Genomic DNA, 22,371 nt, shown 5'->3' on the forward strand with positions numbered 1-22,371 from the left:
TTCTGCAAATTTCTCCTTGGAGACCAACTTTTTTTTTTAAAGATGAAGTAGCACCTTGTTTCAGACACTCACCAACAACAGATTCTGCATTCAGTGGGGCTTTTCTAGCATAGTGTTCTGTATGCAGGTCACACACAGCTGATCTTTTCCCACTCTGTACTGTAGCTTGGCTACAGCTCTGCTCTAAGTAGCCAATTGCATTCATCTCATTAAGCTTCATGGTATTCTGAAAGGCTATTTTAACAGTAGCTGTGCTCATTCTAAGTACAGGCTATGAACATCCTGTAAGTTGTAAACACCAGGACCAAACAGTAATTATTCTTGAATATCAGTCATGTACTGCAGCATCTTTTTATTATGCATTTGCTAAGAAGGTGTACGTATCCAGGACAATTAGGAATGGGAAGAGAGATTACATTTAAGATGATGGAAGTGTGAGATAAGCAGAGATACAAGGAACATTATTATCAGGGAGAGGAACAAAGAGGATTTCCTTATTTCCCTCCACCAGGCATTCCTTTCTAAATCTTTGATTTATCTGATGGCATACAGCAAGGGATTTTGCTTATGTTCTACACACTTTAAAGTGTAGAGGCTAGTACATTTGTTAATAATTATTGAATATTTGATTAAAATGTTTAGGCATGTTTCTCCAGGATGAAATTGATCCGTTTTAAACCTGAATAGCTTTTTCTTCAAAGGCTCTCAATGACACAGAGAATCCTCTCTCAGATTGGCATGCAGATGTTTACATACCTGTATGATTGTAAACCACATCTGTAATGCAAATCATATTCCACTCCTTCTTGAGCATTTCCACTAGTTTGCCAACATCTGTCCAACTGTATTTTTTTTCCGAGGTTGAAAAATCTGGGTTCAGCTCTAGTTGGTCAGCTAAGGAGTAGCATGACCGAGATAAACCCAGTGTCTGAAGTGGTGTAAAATGAATCATGTTATACCCTACAAGACACAAAAGAACAAGACTGTAGATTCAGCAGATGATATGCATTGTTTTATAGATAAGTTCAATCATCTCATCTTTCCAAGCCAATATGAAAAGTAAATGGCTTTGAAAAATAATGCTTTATTTAAATAAAGTTGTAGCAATATAAAAATCTATTTTAAATACACCTCCAATACAAATTGGAAATAATGATTTAGCAAATTCGGCAGTGCAGTTATTCTTTAAGTTTCAGAAAACTGATATGACCATTCATATTCAATCTCAACTGAATCGCTTACATATGGTAAAAAAATAATGAAAAGCAAAAACACAGATCTAAATTTTTTTGTACCTATATCCAAAAGAAACGTTAATAATTAAACCAAAACCTTTACCCTAGAGATGCTTTAACAAACTCAGCATGCAGTTATTCAGGGTCAGAAAGTAATGTAAATACTGGTGCAGTACAATGAATGACAAAATTGATGTATATGTTTTGAAAAGTTTACTGAAATCACTGGGATTAACAAAGAACTCTTCAATGTTTGTCATCATTGGTTTCTACACCTTCCAAGTCTAAAGATCAAAACTACAGCCCAGATTAAACAAAAACTCTGGTCAACCTAAAACTACAGGCAAAATATTTGAATTGTGTTTGATGAAGGTTTTTCCAGGCAGGAGGCCAAATTAAATAATAGATTTGTAGTTTATATTTCGCATACCGATTTAACTCATGTCTAAATTTTGAAGTCAAAACTAGTAGATAACATGTTATTTCTTTTTTATAGCATTCCAAATTATTTAATTTATTTAAAATTTCATGACTTGTCTTTTTCTGGTAAAATAAAGAACTACTGTGAATATCTTAATTTAATTCAGCATAAACTGGGACACCATTTTTAACCCGGGTTTTAAAACAAAATACCAGAGCTCCTTCAAAGGGGATAAGTGGATTAGCAGTATACAGTATAATAATACGTGTGTCATACAGACACTGACACCCCCACAAGTAAAAAACATTTCTTTACTATACTTGTAAACTGTATGCTGTATACTGTCCCTACCCGATTCTTTGGCAACTCGCAGTCTGTCTGGCCACTCATGGAAGGGACCCAGGCACTTGGCCAAGTAAGTCTGAATGGTAATACAGTCCAGTGGAAGGACATGGTTATCAGCACCAACTCGTAACACAGGGTCAACAACCACATATCCTCCACCTCTCTTCTCTTCTTTCCTTTAAAGAATATTTCAATATGTTACCATTCAGAGCATCCTGTCAAGCACAATTTAGAATACCTGGCATAGACTTTAAGGACTATGCTCAATCTACCATGCACCAGACTATTATTAAACTAAACATTTGGGGACAATGAAAGTATTAAAGGGGAACTGCAAAGCTATTTTTATATTTCAGGGTTAGAAAGAATCAGAATTGATGAGTGCACCACAAACCACAATAAAAGTCAGATACACATACATTTGTAAAACCTCCAATTTATATCATAGAACAGAATAATTTCCAGGTATGTGCAGCGCTGAATTAAGCCATTCAGAACGAGGCAACAAAACATCTGGTGATGTGAAGCAGCCCTATTACGTTGTAAAGAAGCAGGCTTGTGAATACATCTCCTTAAACCGATGGAAATATAGCTCTCAAATTCAAGACGTTTCTGCCGATAAATGGAACATATTTGTTCACTCTGCATGCAGATTACGCTGGAAACTTTCTGCGATGAAATATCAGCTATACAACCTGTACATCACATTAGTCATTACAGTGACTAGTGAGCAGGAAGGGTCACTTCACATCACAGTTCACGCAAACTCTTGCTCTCTCCTGTGATGAGATCAGCAGTTTGAGACAACATGGCGACGCAGTATTTTTACAAAGATCACAATTTTGTGCTTAATTTGAAATTTGTCATTTTTTTCTATACTGTCAATTTATTTATTTTGTTACTGAGAGTCACTAACCGGTCTGCAAATCTGGGAGTGCAGTTCCCCTTTAACTTTTGCTTTGATAGAGGGTAAGTGACTGCAGTAGTTAAAGATTTATAACCAATCCGACTGGCAACTTTCAAATTTAAAACAGACTGAATCATGAAAAACAGCAATAGCAACTTACCCATACTCAAAAAAATACTGGTAAGATCCTGCAATCTGTAGGTCAATCTTACAAAACTTATCAGAATCATCTTCTCTTCCAGTTGGGTTAAACCAATCCAATGTCCTAAAATTATGGCGTTTAAACTGCTCCCCAGGAAGTGGATAGTTCGTGTGGACCTTCACAGGCTTCCCTTGCAACGTAGGGCCTAATCGGAACTGAAGCTCATAGCCTTAAAACAAAAAATAAACTTCTGCAATACTGAAGCACATCTGCAATATACAGTATATACAGTACACATTACAAAAACATCAAACAAGGTTTACCACACCTTGAAATTCATTCCACGATCTTGCTGAAAGGCATTTAGTTTTTAATGCTCACTATATACATTTTTCTGTTGATGAAATCGAGTTATAATGCTCTGGGCCTAAACTACTCTGTACTTTTCCAGTGTCCTCTGTGTGAAATACTGTAGGTGCCAAAACCCAGACTTGAAATTGAGTCTGGCCTTGTTCCACAGCTGTTTGTCATGCCTGAGGCAACAGCTTGATTTCCTGCCCATATTAAATTGATACAAGCAAAAAAACAGATTTGCTTAGGATGGAGAAAGGTTTGCACGTACTTGTGTGCAGTCAGAACCAAGAATTGTTCTGAATAAAACACTATTTTGTCTTCAATAGCTTTCATCAGTGTTTTTTTGCAACATGAATTTCAACTTTCATTCTATTCTTAATATTAACACGGTCCCCTTCACAACTCTTTATCTAGCTCCTCCATTATATCCAATAAACGCATCTTCGGTTTTTGTCTAAATAAATGATATATGCATTCTGAACCAGATTTCCATCCTTCTTGAATTTACCAAATACATTTAAGAATTAAATACCTATCATTAAAATGCCTACAGAAAAACTCTTAGAAGAAAGTAAATTCAGCATTGCTTGAGTAATAGCTGTAAAAACCAAGTTGTGTAATATTGTGTAACTGAGGAGTATTTCATTAACACTGAAGACAGAGTTCTCCTTCTTCAGGTGTTTTAGCTGAGGCTTGTTAAAGATATGCTAAATGGATTAATTAGACAAAGGTGAATTTAAGTAGATCTTATTAATCTGTAAAAGTCAGGGGGAGGGAAATTTCTGAATGAATGGAAATTATGTAATATCAAGTAATTTCAAATACCATGTCTGAAGAACTAAGTTTAGAAACATTTAGATTCTGGATAGTTTTTAAAACACCCAGCTTCTTCAACTTCAACAAGTGCACACTTGTTTCAGGAAAAAAAAAAAACATAGGTAAACTAAGTGTACACTGTATTCATAAAACTGTTTTTTTTTTAAATGAACTTGTTTACTTGATTTGAAAATACCTGATTTTATGGTGGACACAAGCTATTTCTGACCTGACTTTTTTTAATATGGAAAAACTGAGGACCAGATTATATGAATGCACAATTCATATTCTGCAATCCAATTCTGTTTTCCTTTTTATTTGACTTAATAAATCAATAAAATTCTACTCCTTTTCACAATTAAGGAAGCCCTCTACAATATGTCAATAACATGACCGTTTTAAATATTAAACTACACTCACATTAATCCACAGAGACAAGAAGCTCTATGCACGTCTATAAATAGCAGCACTGAAATACATTACTGAAATTTAAAACTGCCTTAACAATATCAACTGTATAAAAGTTCCATAAGAAAGTCAAGTGGGTTTTAATGTGCAAAATCTCAATTAATCTTTTTTTCTTAAATGAAGATTATGCGTCTCTGGCTGAACTGTTCAAACACTTTTTCTGAGTGCAGCACTCAGTACCTGTCCCATTTCATGTCACCTTAAAACACTTCCAGGAACAATATATTTCTTAACCGAAACATTTCTAAAATAACCATGCACGACTGCTCCCGAGCTGTAACAGAATCTCTTTGCTCTTTGCACAGAGTTTAAAATGAAAAGTTCTACCAATAAATCACAATGCATAATATTTGCACACCCATTACAAAACTCTGTGCAAAGCATGGGGGTGGCTATAGGAAAATGTTCTTACCTTGCTCCAGTCTAAAGAGGGTCCTTTCAAGCTTCTCCATATCACTGAGAAGCAAAACCCTAATTTGCTTGCTGGCCACCATTTTTGCTGTCCTTCACAAGGCTCACCTTCACACAAAGGAAATGATACACTGGGATTCCAGCAGACCACCTTTAACAAAAAGAAAAGGGTCGAACACTTACATTTATTTACAAGAAAGCACTTTCATAATCTATTTTTACTTACATCCTTAATGCCCAAGAGACGGAATAAGCAGCTATTTTCTACTGCGAGAGAGAGAGAGTCGAAATGCAAGTTCAATAGTGTGAATTGAACACTCTAGGTACAGTAAATGACAGATCCTTTCATCTGCGGTCCGTTTGTAATAATGGCTTTGGCTGTTGTCCGGTTCTACAATACTGAGACAGACAGCCTGTTAGGTGCTATTCTGCTTTCTAAAAATAACTGTCCTTCACCCATTCAGCATTCGCGTGCAGCTTAGGTACTAACATCTCATTTTAAATCGAAGAAACCTCTCCAAATGTCCTTCATCCCCAGTCCCCAAATAGATACAGGCAGAACACATTGCTTTGTAAACACATTCGTATCAATAAACTCAAATGAAACACTCTAATCTAAACAACAGGCTACAATCTTGCTACCGATCTTTACTTTGTCATCCTTTTTAATGCGCACACTTGTTGCGTGGTAAAAAAAAGTTTCTGAACCATTAAAACGTCTATAAGAAGCCCCGAAGTTATAGTGATACCTTCTTCAGAACATCCGTGCAAAACTCTTTTTAAAACACACCTGTGATCTGTATCTTGAGTCTGAATTAATCAGGAAGCACTAATTGTGCCGGCCAATTAAAAAAACCCAAGACCCTCTACTCTATGTCGCACCGCAAACAGCTCACATCCCTGCTACACTCGTACAGAGTCTGCTCCACCGAGCAGCTACCATGCAGCCATAATTAACCATCTCCCAAGGTCAGGAATTCAGCTGAAGAAGGTCAGGCTATTTTAACTGTCCTGACCGATGAAGCTTCACATTAAATTCACCCCACCGTGCAAATATGACACTATCTCCCTGTGCATAACTTTCGACTCAACATGAACGCGCATATTTAAGACGAATGTCCGCTAAAACGTTTTTAAAGAGTAACAACACAGAAAAACATGCAACTAATTTTCACACCATATATAAAAAGCCAAGCATTGAAAAATAATTGATTCTGCACAGAATCACCTTGTTTTTCCTGGTTCTATCTGAGCTGCAGCAGGATCAGCTGTTCCAGACGCTGCAGAGAGAGGCGTGGCGTTAATTCCGCAACCTTTTACCCGCCGTTACCGTACTGTTTCTAATAGACGATTTAAAAATCTTATTTTTGCAGGACCATTTTTACCTCAGGGACATTCATCTGCCAAAATACCTTGGTTTTCCATTGTTGTTTCCACCTACGCTTTCATGCACGCTTAGAAACAGATAAATACATCACGTCGCCTAAGTTAGACATACATGTAAACTGAAACTGAAAACTGAAAGTATTCCTCAGGAACAATGTAGGGAGGGAACTTCATTTTTCTTCTCAAATCAGTTGCACTTAACTTAATAAAACATAAAATGAATGCATGTTGCTTTCTCACATCGCTTTGGTCCTGGGTTTGACTTCAGACTGTGGTACATTATATGTGGAGTTTGCATGGTACCCCCCCCCCGCCACATCGGCTTTTCCCAGTTACTTCAGCTTCTTCCTTATATCCAGAGAACCGCTGCTGGTTATTTTCTGACGCCTTCGTCTCGAGTGTTTATGCATGATATGTTTATTAGTCCCTTCCAGCATGTAGCTAAACCTTAAGCCTTAACAGTACTCTGAATGGCCCGGCTCAGTCTCCAGCTCCCTCTAAAGACAAACTCTTCGTTAGACGCCGAAGAACAGAGAAGCAGCTGAAAAGCAGAAAAACGCAGCTCAGGACTCTGTAGCGCTCAATAATCATTCAACCTTCATCTCTTGCCCTTTCTCAGGTTATCCTTCGGCTTCAGCTCCGCCAGGGGGCACAGCTCACAAACGACTTGCAGGCAATTAGTGCTGTACGCCAGGGCTGGGGGGAACGTGACATGATTGAGACAGCTCCACATCCCTTACGTACGAAACCAGAAGGGCCGCCCCTGCCACTACTACTCCTTGAATGGGCTGCTGTGTTTTGTTTGCACTTCCTTAACAGTGAAGGAGACACTGCACAAGCAAGGTGAGCGAATGACATTTACAATTTTTTTTATCATATGTATTATTTCAAAAGGTGTAATGCTTCTGACAGGTGTAATGCTTCTGACTTTGAAATGCAGGTAATCAAAGGTATCATCCGTTGTGTCCCATCAATGGACGCGCAGTAGAACATACAGAATCTAAAATGTTCATTCTTTTTAAATCTTTCTGCTTTTCGTGGTTTTGACCCAGTAAAATATTTGATCTGACTTTCAGTCATCTAAGAAATGAAAATAAGTTGGATGTTTGATTATATCTACAATAGTATCATAGCGCTTTACAGTAATTGGATGAATATGTTTTACAGTTTAGGGTTCCTTGTAGGCTTTCGCTAAGAGTTTGGACGGTAATGTTAATGTTGAGCATTTAATATTTAATTGATAAATTAATAAGGTTAAATGATTTATCTGAACTACTAAAGCATTGGTGTCTTTTAAACAGCTAGATACAATAATGAGCAATTCCTGTGTTTTTCAGATGAATGGAAACATGATTTTGAAACAGAAATTATATATTATTTGAAATCTGCTCAAAGGAAGTGTACCTGTAACATGAACCCAAGTACAGAGAACTATTCATGATATTAAACAAGACTAAGATAGAATTACACACATATACCTTATTTAATAAAAGAGTGCTTTTTTTATTTTAAAAAAATCAGCTGAATGAATAGTGGACTGTTAGTTCCATTATTACTGTATGTAGCTGGATTCACACAATATTCCAACTTTTCTACATGTCACATCTTGTAAAACCACTGCCTATAAAGATATATTAAGAAAAGAGCTCTTAAGTGTTGTTTTGGTACATAACTGCAGGCCCCCTGGCTTAATGAAATGAGATGTTTGCTCTCATTGTGCCTCTATTTCTTTCTTTTTAAAGAAACTTAAGATTTTTTTAAAATTTGCCACATAGTGTTTAGTAATACTAGTCTGCAGTATAACTTGTTTGGACATGAACAAATAATGAGCTTACCTACGTAGGTTCAAAATAGTCATTTACAGCATTTTCAGTGTGTTTAAGATTAGCATGAATCATGTTAAAACCCATTAAAAAAATTCAGTTCAATTACTATTATTAATACCTAAAAAATATGCATTCCAAATTAGTTTATTTCGAATTTGAAATATTCAGAGAAACTTGAAATTAGGTTGTTATAACCTTTATCTTTACGGCCAGACCAGTACACTTAACTGCAATAGCTGATAAAACAGCAACAAAATAAGAACAGTGTTCCTGTTTTCCTACAAGATAAGATTTGAAGAGCAGGCTTCCAATTTCTTTCCAGAACTGGTAAAACTTTAACCAAGGCTTGTCAAAATGAGACTCCTTGCAGTCTTTCCACATTTAGAGAATTATTTACATTTTTATTATATAATTCAGAATCATACTGATAAAGGCAGGAAGACTTGCCCTTAGATCCCTGGTAAAATGCAGTTAATGAAACATTAGAGACAGACAGAGCTTTTGATATTGTTCAAGAATCAGCTTGAAGATACACATTTAAACCTAAGTGGAGTCAAAAACATCCAAAAAGTCACATTTCTCATGGTGCTTTATTATTAAATTTAATTTATTTTAATGTTTCAGAATAGATAAAGTGCTGTAATTGCTCCCTTAAAAGATTAAAAGAGTAACTTCACCGTCTTCTTATTTTAAACTATGATGCCTCTTATCAGTAACTTGGAAAGAAATAACTGCAGCAATTTTGGGGACTGAACTCTGTTCCAGGTATTCAAGATTGTACAGAAAAATTGACCAACATCTTTCATGTTGTTTCACACTAGATTTAAAAGTTTTGCTTTTTTATGTAAAAAGAGATGATTCATGCATGCCTGAATATGAGAAGTTCTAAATTGAAGAAGTATTTGTGGAAAAAAGTGTTATTTTTATTTAGCACATGCTGTGTGCGTTGTCCATAATTGGAAAAAAGTTGAATAATACAATCTTCATTTCATTAGAATCCTTTGTGAAATCTCTTAATTGGACCTTTTATTAGTATTAGGGGGTCAGTATAAAATGCAATTCCTCTAAATGCATTCCAGAGACATGTGCTCTGCCTGAGAGGTACTAAGAGGAAATTAAGCTTCCATCAAATATAAAACAAATATGACCTTTTGTCCCTCTATTTACTACCAGTCTCATCTATGCTCTGGTTGTTGTCACTTATGTTTCAGTCTTTAAAGAGGAGGTCAAATTGGAGGAAGGTGGAATTCACATACAGTACAGTGTCTTGTTTATCAGAGACAGGACATTCACCTCTTCACTTGCTATTTTGTTACATTGTTGGGCATCTTCTTAATTGTACTGCCCTGTCCAAGGGAAAAGGTTCATTATATGTGAATAGGAATCTTTCTAGTTCACCACAGCTGCTCTCTTAGGCCATGCCTTGTCTTGGTTTGGCTTAGCAACACATTTCTGATTGGTAAGTAGTCATGGAGAGCACTGTAAACAGCTCTAACATGATCTGAGCTGTGCCAACTACATACCTATTAGACATACAGTAGTAGAGCCACTTAGCGAGTGGCTTTAGGGAACCATCTCTCTGCCCTCATTTACAGGCCTCTATTGGCTATATTGTCCAGAATGTTTGGTGGCTATGTCATATTCCATAGTGGTGAACCTCTTGTAATGCCCAGTGCAAAACAAGATCACTAAAGTCCAGGCAACACTAATCAACTGATCACTGAGTGCCAGGTTCTTTTCCTTGAAAAACTGATTATTTACAAATATGATGTTAGCCATTTTTATTTGGCTTCAAACTGCAATTCAAAGATAATTGTTATACTGTACTTATACTTACACAGAACCTGTAATACTTGTTCTACTTATACAGAAACCGTACTGCACAGTAACTCCTGTCTGTAGCTCTTAAAATCAATATATATATATAGATTATATATCTTTAGATTATAGATTAAGTATGAATACATAACTTTAATCATTGGATATGTTTTTATTTTCAGATGGACTTAAACATGGCAGGTGTCTTTTTTTTCATTGTGTTTCTCTCCTTGAACACTGTTGCTGGTTATAGTAATGGGAAAGTATCAAAATCCTGTAAAAGTATGAGACCAGGCCATGGTCATGCTCGTAGTACAAAGGCCAGTCCCTACAAGATATCTGTTGATAAAAATCACTTCAGTCCTGGTGATCAGATCAGAGGTATGTGGAATGATTCAGATTCACTTATATGTAAATATCTTAAGAAACATGTTTCTTTTTATCTAATTATATCTAAGTTATATCTAATTAAGAAAGGATGGTCTTAATACTGCAGAACTTAATTTTTACATTTGCTTTCTAACTTCTAGTTTTGAAAGTAGAAAAAAACGAATTGCACTACCCTACTACTAGAAATGAAAATATTTCCAATGCTGTTTTCCTGTAACAAATCAATAGTGAGTTCATTATATCAGAATCTATTAATCTTAACTTAGTAGTGACGGAGCCACACAGCTTTTGTATTGTAAAGTGTATTACTTTTCAGTGAGGTTTGATCAAACTTTAGATTTTAAATTTAGATCTTTATAATAAAGAAATAGAATCTAAGAAATTATTTTTTTGTTTAACCATAAGCTCCAGATAGCTACGACAAAAGTAAATTTGGGGTTCCATGTTCCTTCAGCACTGAATAGGAATATTGAAGATTAAGCTCATTTTGTGGAATTACAGTTTCTTGTCTTGAAATTGAATTCTTATTCATTCCTAGTCACTCTCTCTGGATCTGCACCTGGAGAGCCTTTTAAAGGGTTTCTCATTCAAGCACGGGACACCTCAAATCTGAGTGCTGATGCAGTTGGATCATTTAGCCTTCTTAGTAATGCTGATGCGCAGCTTTTAAACTGTGGGAGCACAAAGGTATAATATCGCTTTAAAAATCCTTCACCTTAAAGAACTGTGGAATTTGTATTGGAGAAAGAGTGATGTATTTACTTTTATTGCTGAAGGACTCATATCAGTTTTTATAGCAATAATTACTGAGAGGCTTTAAATGTGTAACAGATCCAATTGGGGCCCCTACATTTCTGTTGTGTTTTTAATCAGTACAATTCCAGCAAATTTAGAATTTAATGGATGTTATGCTTTAGTTCTTCTTCTTTTTTGATTTGCGAATTAAAAGCAAATTAAAAAGGTGATTTTGACATGCATATAGTGATATCCGGGCATCATGGTGGCAGTGTGGTTAGCAGTGCTGACTCAAAACACTGTGGTCCTGGGTCCAGTTCCTGGGGTACATTCTGCCTGGAGTTTGCATGTTCCCCCTTGTTTGCAGGTTCTCCTATTTCCTCCCACAGTCCAAAGACATGCTGGTGAGTTAATTGGCTTCTGGTGTGAATGTGTTCCCTGCACTGGACTGGCATCCTGTCCAAGGTGTATCCTGCCTTGTGCCCGTTGCTTGCTGGGATAGACTTCAGCTCCCTCGTGGCCTTGTGTTGGATAAAGCTGTTAGAAAATGGATGGATAAATATAGTGATAACCTAATGTCATAGCAGCATTTCATAATATAATTTAGACAGAAAATATTCTTCATTTAGGTGAAGTGCTACAATACTTTTCTTTTCAGGGATCAGCAGTTAGTCATACCAGTAAGTCCAAAAAGATGGAGATCAAAGTCATCTGGAATGCGCCTAAAAATTCTCCACCTTCCGTCCAATTTCTGTGAGTTCTTCCTTATATTCTCCACTTTAAAAAAAATTAGTTGCTTGGCTTGACTTAAATATAACAAGACCACTGTCAGAAAGGATGTTTTAACTTTTTTTTGGGGGGGTATGTTTTAACTTTCATACAGTAGAATAAAAGAACATGTCTCTCCATATGTTTGTGTGTATTTTATTAATCTGGGTTGATTAGTATGTCTCAATTGTGCTTGTGTGTGTCTATCCTGTGATGGACTGGTGTTCTGTACAGGGTACAGCTTTATGTACAGGAATAAGAGACTTTCTGATAATGGATGGAGAACATTGAACATTATTTTGATGCATGCAACTCATTGATCTCCTAACTGATTTTTTGTATCTTATGGCCGATGACACTGTATATTTACAGTATGTTACAAAAAAATGAATATGTGGACATAAATCGAGCATATGGAATTTGTTGCTGAAAATCTTTTGTTTCAGGGCTACAGTTGTTCAACACTATGATGTTTTCTGGGTCAAAATACCAGGCCCAGTTGTATCTCAGAACAATGTGAGTCCTCCAGTCCTGCCAACTTCAGCTGCTGATCAGACAACACATCCATCTGCACTTACAAAGCCAGTAAGTTTAAGCCTCTTTGTGTTTGTGTTATTTTTTGTGATCACTAATTAAGAAACATCTTACTAAATACCCAATCTTTATTTTCTGGGGAGTCCTGCAAAGGAGCAAAGATTTTAAGATTTAAGAGTGTATTTTTAAATACTCCAAACACCAGAAATGTCATTCTGTACTACATGTTAATTTTTGACTGTATTTCACGAACATTTTAACTTGTACTCGACATATGTTCTTCTGTGTAGCATGAATTAGAGAGCTAATCATTTTTTTTCTTTACCCAGTTTACCTCAAAGGGTTGTGGCAGGACAAAGTCCTGTTTGCGTGATCCAGTTGGTTGTGATCCAGAGACTGATCCAAAGTGCCATTTCCTCTCATTCGCTGGCCAGGAGCAGTCAGTGGTGTTTGAACTCAGTGGACCTGCTGAGGGATATGTTTCTTTTGCATTGTCACATGACAAATGGATGGTAGGTGAATATACCAAGATTACTTCATGCCTTAAGCATCAGAATCATGATGAAAAGAAGTAAAACACTTCTTTTTCCCCCCAAGAGACTTGATTTCTCACCGAGAATATATTTTTTAATATTAATGAGCATCCTAGCTTTGGGCTAGTATCTTGATTATGCTCTGCACCTCCAGTGAGCTGTCTGCAGCAGGGGATGGAACGTTATTATGATGCATGCAACTAATTGATCTTCTAATTGATTCTTTTTGTCTAAAGGGTGATGACGATGTATATTTATGTGTTAGAAGAAATGAATATGTGGACATAAATCCAGCATATGTCACAGGCCGAACCCATCCTGAAGTAGAGTTACAGGTAGGGGACCAACTCAATCCTAAAAAGTACTGAAATCACATACTGTAGGTACACTGCTGTACAGTATTTACATATTCTTTTCACAGATTGTTTTATCCTTCTTAATGTAGATATTCTGTGCTGATTTTCTACTGAAATAGGTGCCATTTTTTGACAGTTTCTCTTCGTAGGTTGAGCTTTTTTTCAGAAAAAAAGCCTTTAACTTTTCAGAATGTAGGGAAAAATTAATTTAATGATAAGAAACACCTGAGAATGTGTTATCAATTAGATTTAATTGGCAAATTTCATGGAGTAGCTACATGTGTGCTGTTCATTGACTGTTTATTCTGAGCTGTTGACATCACATTTTTGGTGAACGTGAATTAAATATTGCAAAGTGACACTGTTGGTTTTCTTTCATGCAGATAATCTATACTATCTGTTCAAAGTTTGAAAGTTTGATACTTATCTATACAAAGTTTTTGTATAAGCAGAAGTCTTTAGTGGAGAATTTCAGTACATGTTACTAACAACATGCTTATTTTGTAACTTGTGATTGCACATAAGATGCTTTAACTTTTCCATAGCTATGTTTTTTGTTTCCCTAGACAATCACAAACAATATTTGTTTGAGCAATATTGTTAAAATAATTTTTGACACACTGATGCGATCTTGATAATGTCCTTTGATATCCTCGATGATGTGTCCGTTTTTACAATTTTATATATGTTTTGTAGAGCACATTGAGGAATATGGCATGGAGGTGGTCAGATGGGCTTATTCAGTGTACATTTCAGAGGAATATTCAGATCCCAGGAGAGGAGCACAGGTTTAATCTTGATACGAGTTACTACATATTCTTAGCAAGTGGTAAAGCAGAGCATGGTGAGTGTTGCTGTAGCTTCTACACAATAATTTAAGCTTCATTTATTCTTACATTTCCTGTGAATCTCTCTTGGATGACTAGTGCTCTAACTGCTGAGAAAGTCTGGTATTTTTTGCTTAGGTCAGTATTGATGTAATTAGTCTTTTACCTTCAGCCTTTTATTGACACAGCTGAGCAAAGGTAAACGTCTCATATTTTAAACAGAACTGCAACACTGAGAATTGTTTACTGATGCATTTAAAATATGCAAGACTTAGTCAGACTCATTCTATATAATGTATTTTAAAAATATATTCAGTTATACACTAAATGTTTAAATATAAACACAATATATTTTTTCTGTATAAAATGTGAAACACTCAAAATGAAAACATTGCAAAGTTAGGTACTGTATGCTGTCCCTGAGTTTTAACACAATCCTGGCAGTATTCATGATAGATCTGATTAGTTTCTGGGTGGACTACTGTGGAATGTTTTTGCAGAATAGGAGAACTTTTGTTTATTTTTTAATCACTTTTTTGAATTCGATATATTTTATCATGGATGCTTAAAAATATCCTCTATCTGCACTAAAGACATTCCTCTGTGAAAGGAGATTCCTCCCAGTATTAACACAGAGCCATTTTCCCACTGATTGGAAACTTGGTGAATAAATCAGCTACCTCAGATGTTCAGACATTTAGTCTCCCATCTGTCAGCATGTTGCCCCTAAACAACCTCAAAGGATGCAGATCATGTCATGCAAACTATGTCATTCTGTTAATGTCAACCTAATGCTTCTTTGACTTTTTTGTGGTGTGGTCACCGCAGTCTGAAAATTATTATGCAGATGGATCATGTATGTGCCAGTCTAGAGTCAGACTATTTTTAAAAATAGTTTTAAAACGAAATTGTTCTTGAAGTGGAACAACTTATTTTCCAGGCAATTTTTCTCACAGCTGTCCAACAGGCAATAAATCTTCATTATTACTAAAGAGGGGGGTTTGTTGCATTTTTTCATACAAAAAATGTTTTAAAATCATGCCTTTTTGTATAGTTAAGCAGATTAGTTATACTCAACCTAAATATGAGACACTGGACACCTGGTAGTTTTATGAAATTACATGAATTGAGCTTATTATTTTGTTTCCATAGAGAGTAATACTATTTCCTATAATCAACAAACATCACTGCTCATTATTTAAAGTGTGTGCCAAATGAGCTATTGATGTATAAGTTTCACTGTAGTGTTTTGATTAAAAGATTAAATTGTGATTTGTGTTCACCTGTGTTTTTACTGAGCAATAAAATTACAGATTATATTAAGTAAACCTTAACTGCTAGACTTGCAGGATAGAATCATTCATAAAACAATAAAGCTCCTGACAAAGTGATTTTTACATGACTTAATGAGGTCAGAGTTTATTAATTCTCCATTCCTGCAGTTTTTTTCCTTCCAAGATAATACCTCAAGACAGCCAGTCCTTTAACTTGTTTGTCATTAGCTATTGAACAACAAAAAAGTTTGAAAATACATCTTCTGATGAACTTGGACACATCATTGGTGATGTTACCTGGGGTCACTGAGTGTCTCAGGTCTTTCAACACCAGACACCCTCACCCAGACAGCCAAGCCTAGGTTGATCAAGCCGAACAAAGCATTTACTTTGTAGTTTGTTTTACAGTATTTTAAATTGGTTTTAGCTTGTAATAGCTTTTAAATATTTTATATTATTTAATGATTGTTTTAACTTTTATCTATGAAATATAAATGTTTTCAGCAACCATTCACACAAAAGGTGCTAAATATATATAATATTAACCTACAGTATTTTGTTTTCAACCAACTTCCTTAGTTTTTGACAAGTGCAAATCCTAATCACTTCAGTTTTGGAAATTTGTATCAACTTATATCATGTGAGTCCTTCTTGTGAAAATAATTTAAGTATTTTCCTCTCAATTAAAGGGATGATTCACAGGCATAACCGTCAGCCTCTGATTTCATCAGAAAAGAAGGTTATTTCTGGACCACCTGGCAACTTTGTTGGCTCACGGTCTCCCTTAATTATTAAGGCTCATGGTACGTATGTCCTGGAAGAATAAAAAAGTGTTGTGTCTATCAAATACAGTACCCAAGTTTGCTTCAGTTTTAATTTGACTTTATACATTTCTTCTGCAATTTTATCAGAGATCTACATCATAACCAGTTTTGTATTTGCTCTTAAGCAGTATTAATATTTTGCATTTCAGAAGTCGAAGTTAAATATTTAGTGTGCATGGAAGGTATGCATTTATGTGGAATTACAATCAATGTACACAGTTAATAGCTTGTTTATCAAACGCTGCAGGGTTTGGAAGCACTTTGTCAGGTTTCTTCTTTGAATTCTTCCACTTGAAATGACTCTCTTAATTTTGCAGGTGCTTTAATGCTTGTTGCATGGATATCAACTGTTAGCATTGGTGTCATTATTGCTCGATTTTTTAAACCCCTGTGGCCAGAGAGCAGACTGTTTGGTGAGCAGATATGGTTTCAGGTGAGAGATTTAGAAGATCTTTGAGAGAACACTTGAATTCATGCATAGTCATCAAAATGTAACAGGTTCAGAAATGAGACTTTTGACCATAATAATGAGCACCTCCAAAGTTTATTTTTTACTTAGGGTTGCAGCTATTATGAAAATGTGTGCTAAACAGAATTTGAAAAATATTTTTAGAACTTCACTGACATCATTAGGTAATCATTTTTCATATCGCAATGGTGTCTCCTTATTTCTTTCTGTTTTTCCATGGAGTTTGAAATTGCTCTTATAGAAAGTGTCATACAAAGTGCGCCGCAAATGTATGACAATGTTTTGAATACAAAATGCAAATAATATATTAAGTTTAGTGTGACCAGTAGAGATACATTAATATTACTAACGATGATTGGTTAGTTTTACTGTGTTGGATGTCTCTGATACAGTCTTCCAGGTCTGTGATATGTGGTGATTCACTGTACATCTCATCTGTCAGTGTTGTGAGAGGTTGTGTCACATCTTTTGTACATTGTGTGTCAGCTCGGACAGTGTGTTGCTTTCACATTTAATATGCGTTTAAATGAACTACCTACTAGTATTTGGCTCTGTAGCAGCTTTTGTTTTAGACACTTGGCTTCAATTACCTGTTTCCTTTAGCCTCAAATGAATCAGTATAACTAGCAGTGGTCTTGCAATAATTACGCTATCATGGTGCTAAATAGAAACATTATTTAAAATAAGTTTTAATTACGTCTTCCTTTAATCTTGACTTTGTTAGGTGCATCGTGTCTTAATGACCTCCACAGTGCTACTCACCTGTTGTGCCTTTGTTTTGCCTTTTGCCTACAGAGGTGGCTGGAGTCACGTAAGTCTTGAAGGGTCTCTGTGTGATTTTCATTTAAAACCTCTGGCATCCCATCTTCATTTTCACTTAGCTGTGGTGCTGACACAATATTTAAACTGTAAATTTGCTCGGTTTCACACAATTGTCATCTGACAATTTTCACAATTTTCATCTGACCTGATTTCTCTGCCTTGGCTCACTGTGCTATTCGCAGTGTGAACAGCAGAGGTCACTGTTTCCTACCAAATGAAAATATTGTGCTGAATTTTGTAGTCGGACGCCCTCATCTAGCGTGTCTTAAGATGAGATTAAATTTACTTTAGGTAATCACAATCCTGTACACACCACAAGTTAATAAAATAAAGTTCAAAGCACAATATTGAAGTGCAATGTAAGCTCCGCTCTAGGCAATGTGAATTTAGACAGTAAGATTGCACAGTCACATCACTGACTTGAGAGCCAAACATGTACTGTACATATGGAATGTAACTGAGATCTGAGAAATCACTGATGATGTCTGTATAGATGAGGCTTGAGCAGGTGCCACAAGGTGGTCAGGGGCCCAGCTGTATTTATTACTGTGGGTAGTTCATTCTACCATTGAGCCGCAAAGGCGGAGAATGAACAGGCTCTGGAAGTGGGAGGAGAGAAGGATTATAGAGCATCTGGTGGAGGGGAAGGAGGAGTGCAGAGAGTGGGACGGGGGTGTAGAGTGGTTGAGACAGCAGTAGATGAGGACAAGGGCTTTGAGTCAAGCATGCGGCATATACTTACCCACTCACTGCTGCTACCATCCCACTACAGCATTACTTTTACTAGCAGTAGGAATACCTTTTAAGTGATCTGATTGGTGAGGAAGCAATCAAGCCAATGCTAACATGGGTGAAAAAATAAAAAATCTCTCATTATTGTTGTGTCATGTGCAGCATGCAGGTGCCCACCCTTTCCTTGGCTGTACAGTTATGGCGCTTGCTCTTCTCCAGCCCCTCATGGCTATTTTAAGGCCACATCCTGATTCCTTGAGGTAAAAATATAAAGAAAAAAAAACATAGTTACTGTTCTGCACCTGTCTTACCTATTTTGTTTTCTTTTATAATACTTCAGTACAGTGTGCACAATACACATTGACAATACACATCCTGATTAACTTAAGATACATTTTGTGCGTTGCTTTCTAAGTAGCATGAAAAAGTGATTATGAAGTAAGAGCTGTGCTAATATACAGATGTATGCATGCCAACATATCCTATCATTGTGGTGCTTATTATATCTGAAGGGTGGTTTTCAAGGGAATATGACAAGCAGAGGCACCTAGGTTTACCAATTCTTATACTTGTAACAGATCTGAAATCAAATGTGGATTTATCCTAGTAATAACTAGCTTTTTGCTCTGCTGTTTGCATTTAAACTGGACACGTTGTAGTTGACCTTAACAATTTATGGTAAACTGCCCGTTTATGGACAGCCCATTTGTTTAGTGCGTTCTTTTGAAGTGAAGTTGAAAACAATTTTAATATATAAGGCGGAGGGAGGAAGAAATGTTCCGAAAAATAAGTATTTCAAATAAACACAATGTGCAACTATTTTCTCCTCCTCAGAAGGTACATCTTTAACTGGATGCATTGGAGTGCAGGCACCATTGCTAGGATAATTGCTGGTAAGTACAATGTTTTATAGATAGAATTTCCATGTGCTGCATTACAATACTTTTTCTAATACTGTGTTTTCTTTATCACAAAATTGTTTTGTAGCGGCCTTTTGCCGTGTTTGTTGTTTTGGTGTCTGGTAACTCTATGCTATTAACTCAGAATTTCGTTTAGTTATAAGCCAAGTTTGATTGGCGTTTTAAGAGATGTTCCCTGCTGGCATAGACATGAGAAATAATAAACACTGTGTAAAACTAGCTCCACAATATAATCTCTTATCAAAAAGAGTGCTTCTTCTTGTTCAGTTGCAGCTATGTTCTTGGGAGTTCATCAGCAAGCTCTGGATCTTCCAAGGCCTTGGGATACATTTGTGCTGTGTGGGTTTGTAGTGTGGGATGTTGCTGCAGATTTGGTTTTGGAGATACACAACTACCACATGATTCATAAAGGTTGGTCTTTTTTTCCCCAAGTTAACCTGCTACAAATTCCAGATACAGTTTTCCTCTTAAAGCAGACGTTTTTGTCTATTGTTTCCTTGTGATATACTGTAGTATAAAAAGAAAATATCGGAAGAGTCTTAATTACGCTTCACAAATGAATGTTATTTTTCCATGGCATTTGATGTTAAATTTTCTGGAGCGCAGTTGATAATTCATAGGCAGGTGTAAGTGCCATTTAGTGCAGAAAGACTGCACAAAGAGCAATAAAGTACCTTCTTATTGCAGTCATTTTACACCGAGCGTGGGATGAATATTAATGTAGCGTAAATGTCACTTTCAGCATCTCACTTCATATTGAAAAGAATGATTATTGTCTTCATAATAAACAGGATTGTCAACAAAATGCTTTCTTTTGTATTGTATGCATTTGAAATGTGCTTACTCTCTATTATCAGTACGGACTGAGTTTTATACATAAACAGATTGATTAAATACACACTTGCTCACTTATTTGGTTTCTAGAACTAGGGAATTTTATCATGGAATGATTTCTGGTAATTGATCTAATAATGGGACTTCTTTATAGCTAAGAATGTTGCAGATGATGAAGAGGAAATTATACATTCATCTTCAGAGGCGTCAGAGGTAAGAATGCAATGAAATCTGTTTTTAACTATAGACAGAAATTTTGCAGGTCTTAAAGGCAGTGTTCTAGAAATCTTTGTCATACATTTTTGAAAAAAAAAACTAATATTTATGATGGACAATTCTTTAGCTCTTTTACATAATTAACACTTTTGTCCTTCTTCTAGGGTGACCTCTTTAAGAAGATTGTTTTAGCAGTCTATATCTGCGGAAATCTGGGATTTCTCATTACTCTTTTGATTGCCATAAATGACATGTGAAAAGAGGCTTATAAAGAAACTGACCTCCTACCTCCTTGGTTGAAGAATCAGTCAGCTCCTGGAGTGAGATACAGTTGTACTTTTCCTCAAGAGCCACCAGAAATGAGGAGCATGTGGTTGAATTTTATAAAAGGACAGAACAAAACCTCAAAGAATGGATAGCCCTGGTGTTTACAAATATCATGTATGTAGCAATGTGCTTCTAAGGAAATAATGTACAGGTATTATCAAATGAGTTGGAAGCATAAATAGAATTATTTTTAATTCTGAGGTGTAGGTCTGTAATCTGACATTTTTCCACAACTAAGAATTGCACTCAGTCTAATGCTGCCTTTACATGCATAAAAGTTGACTAATTAGTTAATCATTTTAAAATGATTAACTAAGGAATAGGTGTTGATATAGAGTATATGACTTTGTAAGATTTAGTTTTTATTTCAAATACCATTTCTGCAGGAAACATTGGGAAAATATAATAGCATGACAGAATATAGGAAAGGTTTTATCATGCTAGATATTAATATTTATTTCACAACCAGTCGACAGAATTGTTACTTTTGTTTTAGTGTTTTAAAAAGAAAACACAACAGCACAGAAAAAATAAGCCTTCAAAACGTGTGCATTCTAGATTTTAATGCTCGTGGAGAGCAGAGATAAATTTTATTGGGAGGTGCCTACAGTTAAGATGTGAAAGTCAGTGGTGCTGTGTACTTCAACAGTAGGTCTTCAGACCTTAGTCCTTTAATAAAGTCTATGTAGCCCAAATGGGGCTAATGCACTTTGTGTCTTCAATACGACTCAACCAAACCTCTAACAGAAATAAGCAAGTTTTTAAAATGATTTTTTGTGCCTTCTTTTGCATTTTTTATTTCAATGGTTGTTTTCAATAAAGAAGGGTGCCTTATGGCTTTTGTTATGAACTGAATTTGTGCTGCCTTCTCATTACTAATCTGCCAGGTTACCGATTATATTTATGCAGCCTCTTTTTAGCACTTACTCAGGCTCAGCTGTTTCATCTGTTCTCTTTCATCTGTTCGCATTACATTCTTCAGTAGCTCCTACAAAAGTATTGCGTTAATATTTTTAATTCTCAGAGAGGTAAAGTAATTTGCAGATTGAACCTATTTAAGTGGAGAAACTCAAACGGTGTCCACCTGGCTGTATTGGATCCACACTCATGTTTGCATGATATTATTTTGGTTCTTTATTATGTTTTTTTTATTAGGCTTAATTTTGTTGCATTTCCAGCCTTATTGTGATTTAAAAAAAATCTTTTATACTGATGGTACTTCAAAAGTACCATCACACTGTGTATGCAAGTTTGTTTTTAGAAAAATAAAGTCTACAGTTTTGGGGTATTGATTAAATGTTTTTGGCATCATTTTGATTAATTCATCTTTCAAGATCATATATTCCAGTGATTGTTGCGTAATCACTAAATCACCTCATTGGTGAGAGAGTTGATTGGGCACAAGTGGTGAGGTGATTTAATCTGTTGAATATCAAGACTCGTGAAAAATCAAGAAAGAAGAATATGGAAAATAACCAATATGCTTGTCAAAGGAGCAATGCCTTCATTTCATTGGTGTTGGAGGGTGGACTAAGTTGCACACTGTTGCTTGCTGTCTGGATTGTTCACGCCATGCTATCTGTAACCAGGCAAGATGTTACAGCCAAACAGTAAGTCGGTGATGGGACATGATCTGGGAGGCCATGTTTAAAAAAAAAAATCCTTACACTTACGTTGTGCT

The 22,371-nt window shown here is 35.9% G+C and overlaps 2 protein-coding genes across 6 annotated transcripts in view; one reads left to right on the plus strand and one right to left on the minus strand.

Annotated features, from left to right (window-relative positions):
• agla (amylo-alpha-1,6-glucosidase and 4-alpha-glucanotransferase a) overlaps positions 1 to 6,385 on the minus strand; it is a 30,319-nt gene extending 23,934 nt beyond the window's left edge. For 2 of the 5 annotated variants that reach the window (XM_088598300.1, XM_088598304.1), the window contains exons 1-5: positions 6,328 to 6,385; positions 5,101 to 5,250; positions 3,069 to 3,279; positions 2,008 to 2,177; positions 757 to 960 (exon numbers count right to left, since the gene is read on the minus strand). In XM_088598300.1, coding sequence (XP_088454426.1) covers positions 757 to 960; positions 2,008 to 2,177; positions 3,069 to 3,279; positions 5,101 to 5,182 — 667 coding nt within the window. In that variant the 5' untranslated portion in view covers positions 5,183 to 5,250; positions 6,328 to 6,385. Of the gene's footprint in view, positions 1 to 756; positions 961 to 2,007; positions 2,178 to 3,068; positions 3,280 to 5,100; positions 5,251 to 5,325; positions 5,514 to 5,848; positions 5,869 to 5,889; positions 6,183 to 6,327 lie in introns of those variants that run through there. The other 3 variants (XM_088598301.1, XM_088598303.1, XM_088598302.1) reach the window with 3 other exon arrangements.
• Positions 6,386 to 7,172: 787 nt separating this feature from the next.
• Positions 7,173 to 21,460, plus strand: LOC148651945 (ferric reductase 1-like). The gene is made up of 16 exons (XM_088598305.1): positions 7,173 to 7,328; positions 10,312 to 10,510; positions 11,058 to 11,206; positions 11,913 to 12,007; positions 12,469 to 12,607; positions 12,886 to 13,068; positions 13,326 to 13,424; positions 14,142 to 14,289; positions 16,236 to 16,349; positions 16,688 to 16,803; positions 17,564 to 17,650; positions 18,556 to 18,653; positions 19,228 to 19,286; positions 19,581 to 19,724; positions 20,302 to 20,360; positions 20,528 to 21,460. The coding sequence occupies exons 2-16, from the start codon at positions 10,312 to 10,314 to the stop codon at positions 20,618 to 20,620; spliced, it is 1,782 nt and encodes a 593-aa protein (XP_088454431.1). The 5' UTR covers positions 7,173 to 7,328; the 3' UTR covers positions 20,621 to 21,460.
• The last annotated feature ends 911 nt before the right edge of the window (positions 21,461 to 22,371 follow it).

The sequence above is a fragment of the Lepisosteus platostomus genome, chromosome 11 (genome assembly GCF_059453375.1).
Source record: "Lepisosteus platostomus isolate fLepPlt1 chromosome 11, fLepPlt1.hap1, whole genome shotgun sequence".
Taxonomy (NCBI): domain Eukaryota; kingdom Metazoa; phylum Chordata; class Actinopteri; order Semionotiformes; family Lepisosteidae; genus Lepisosteus; species Lepisosteus platostomus.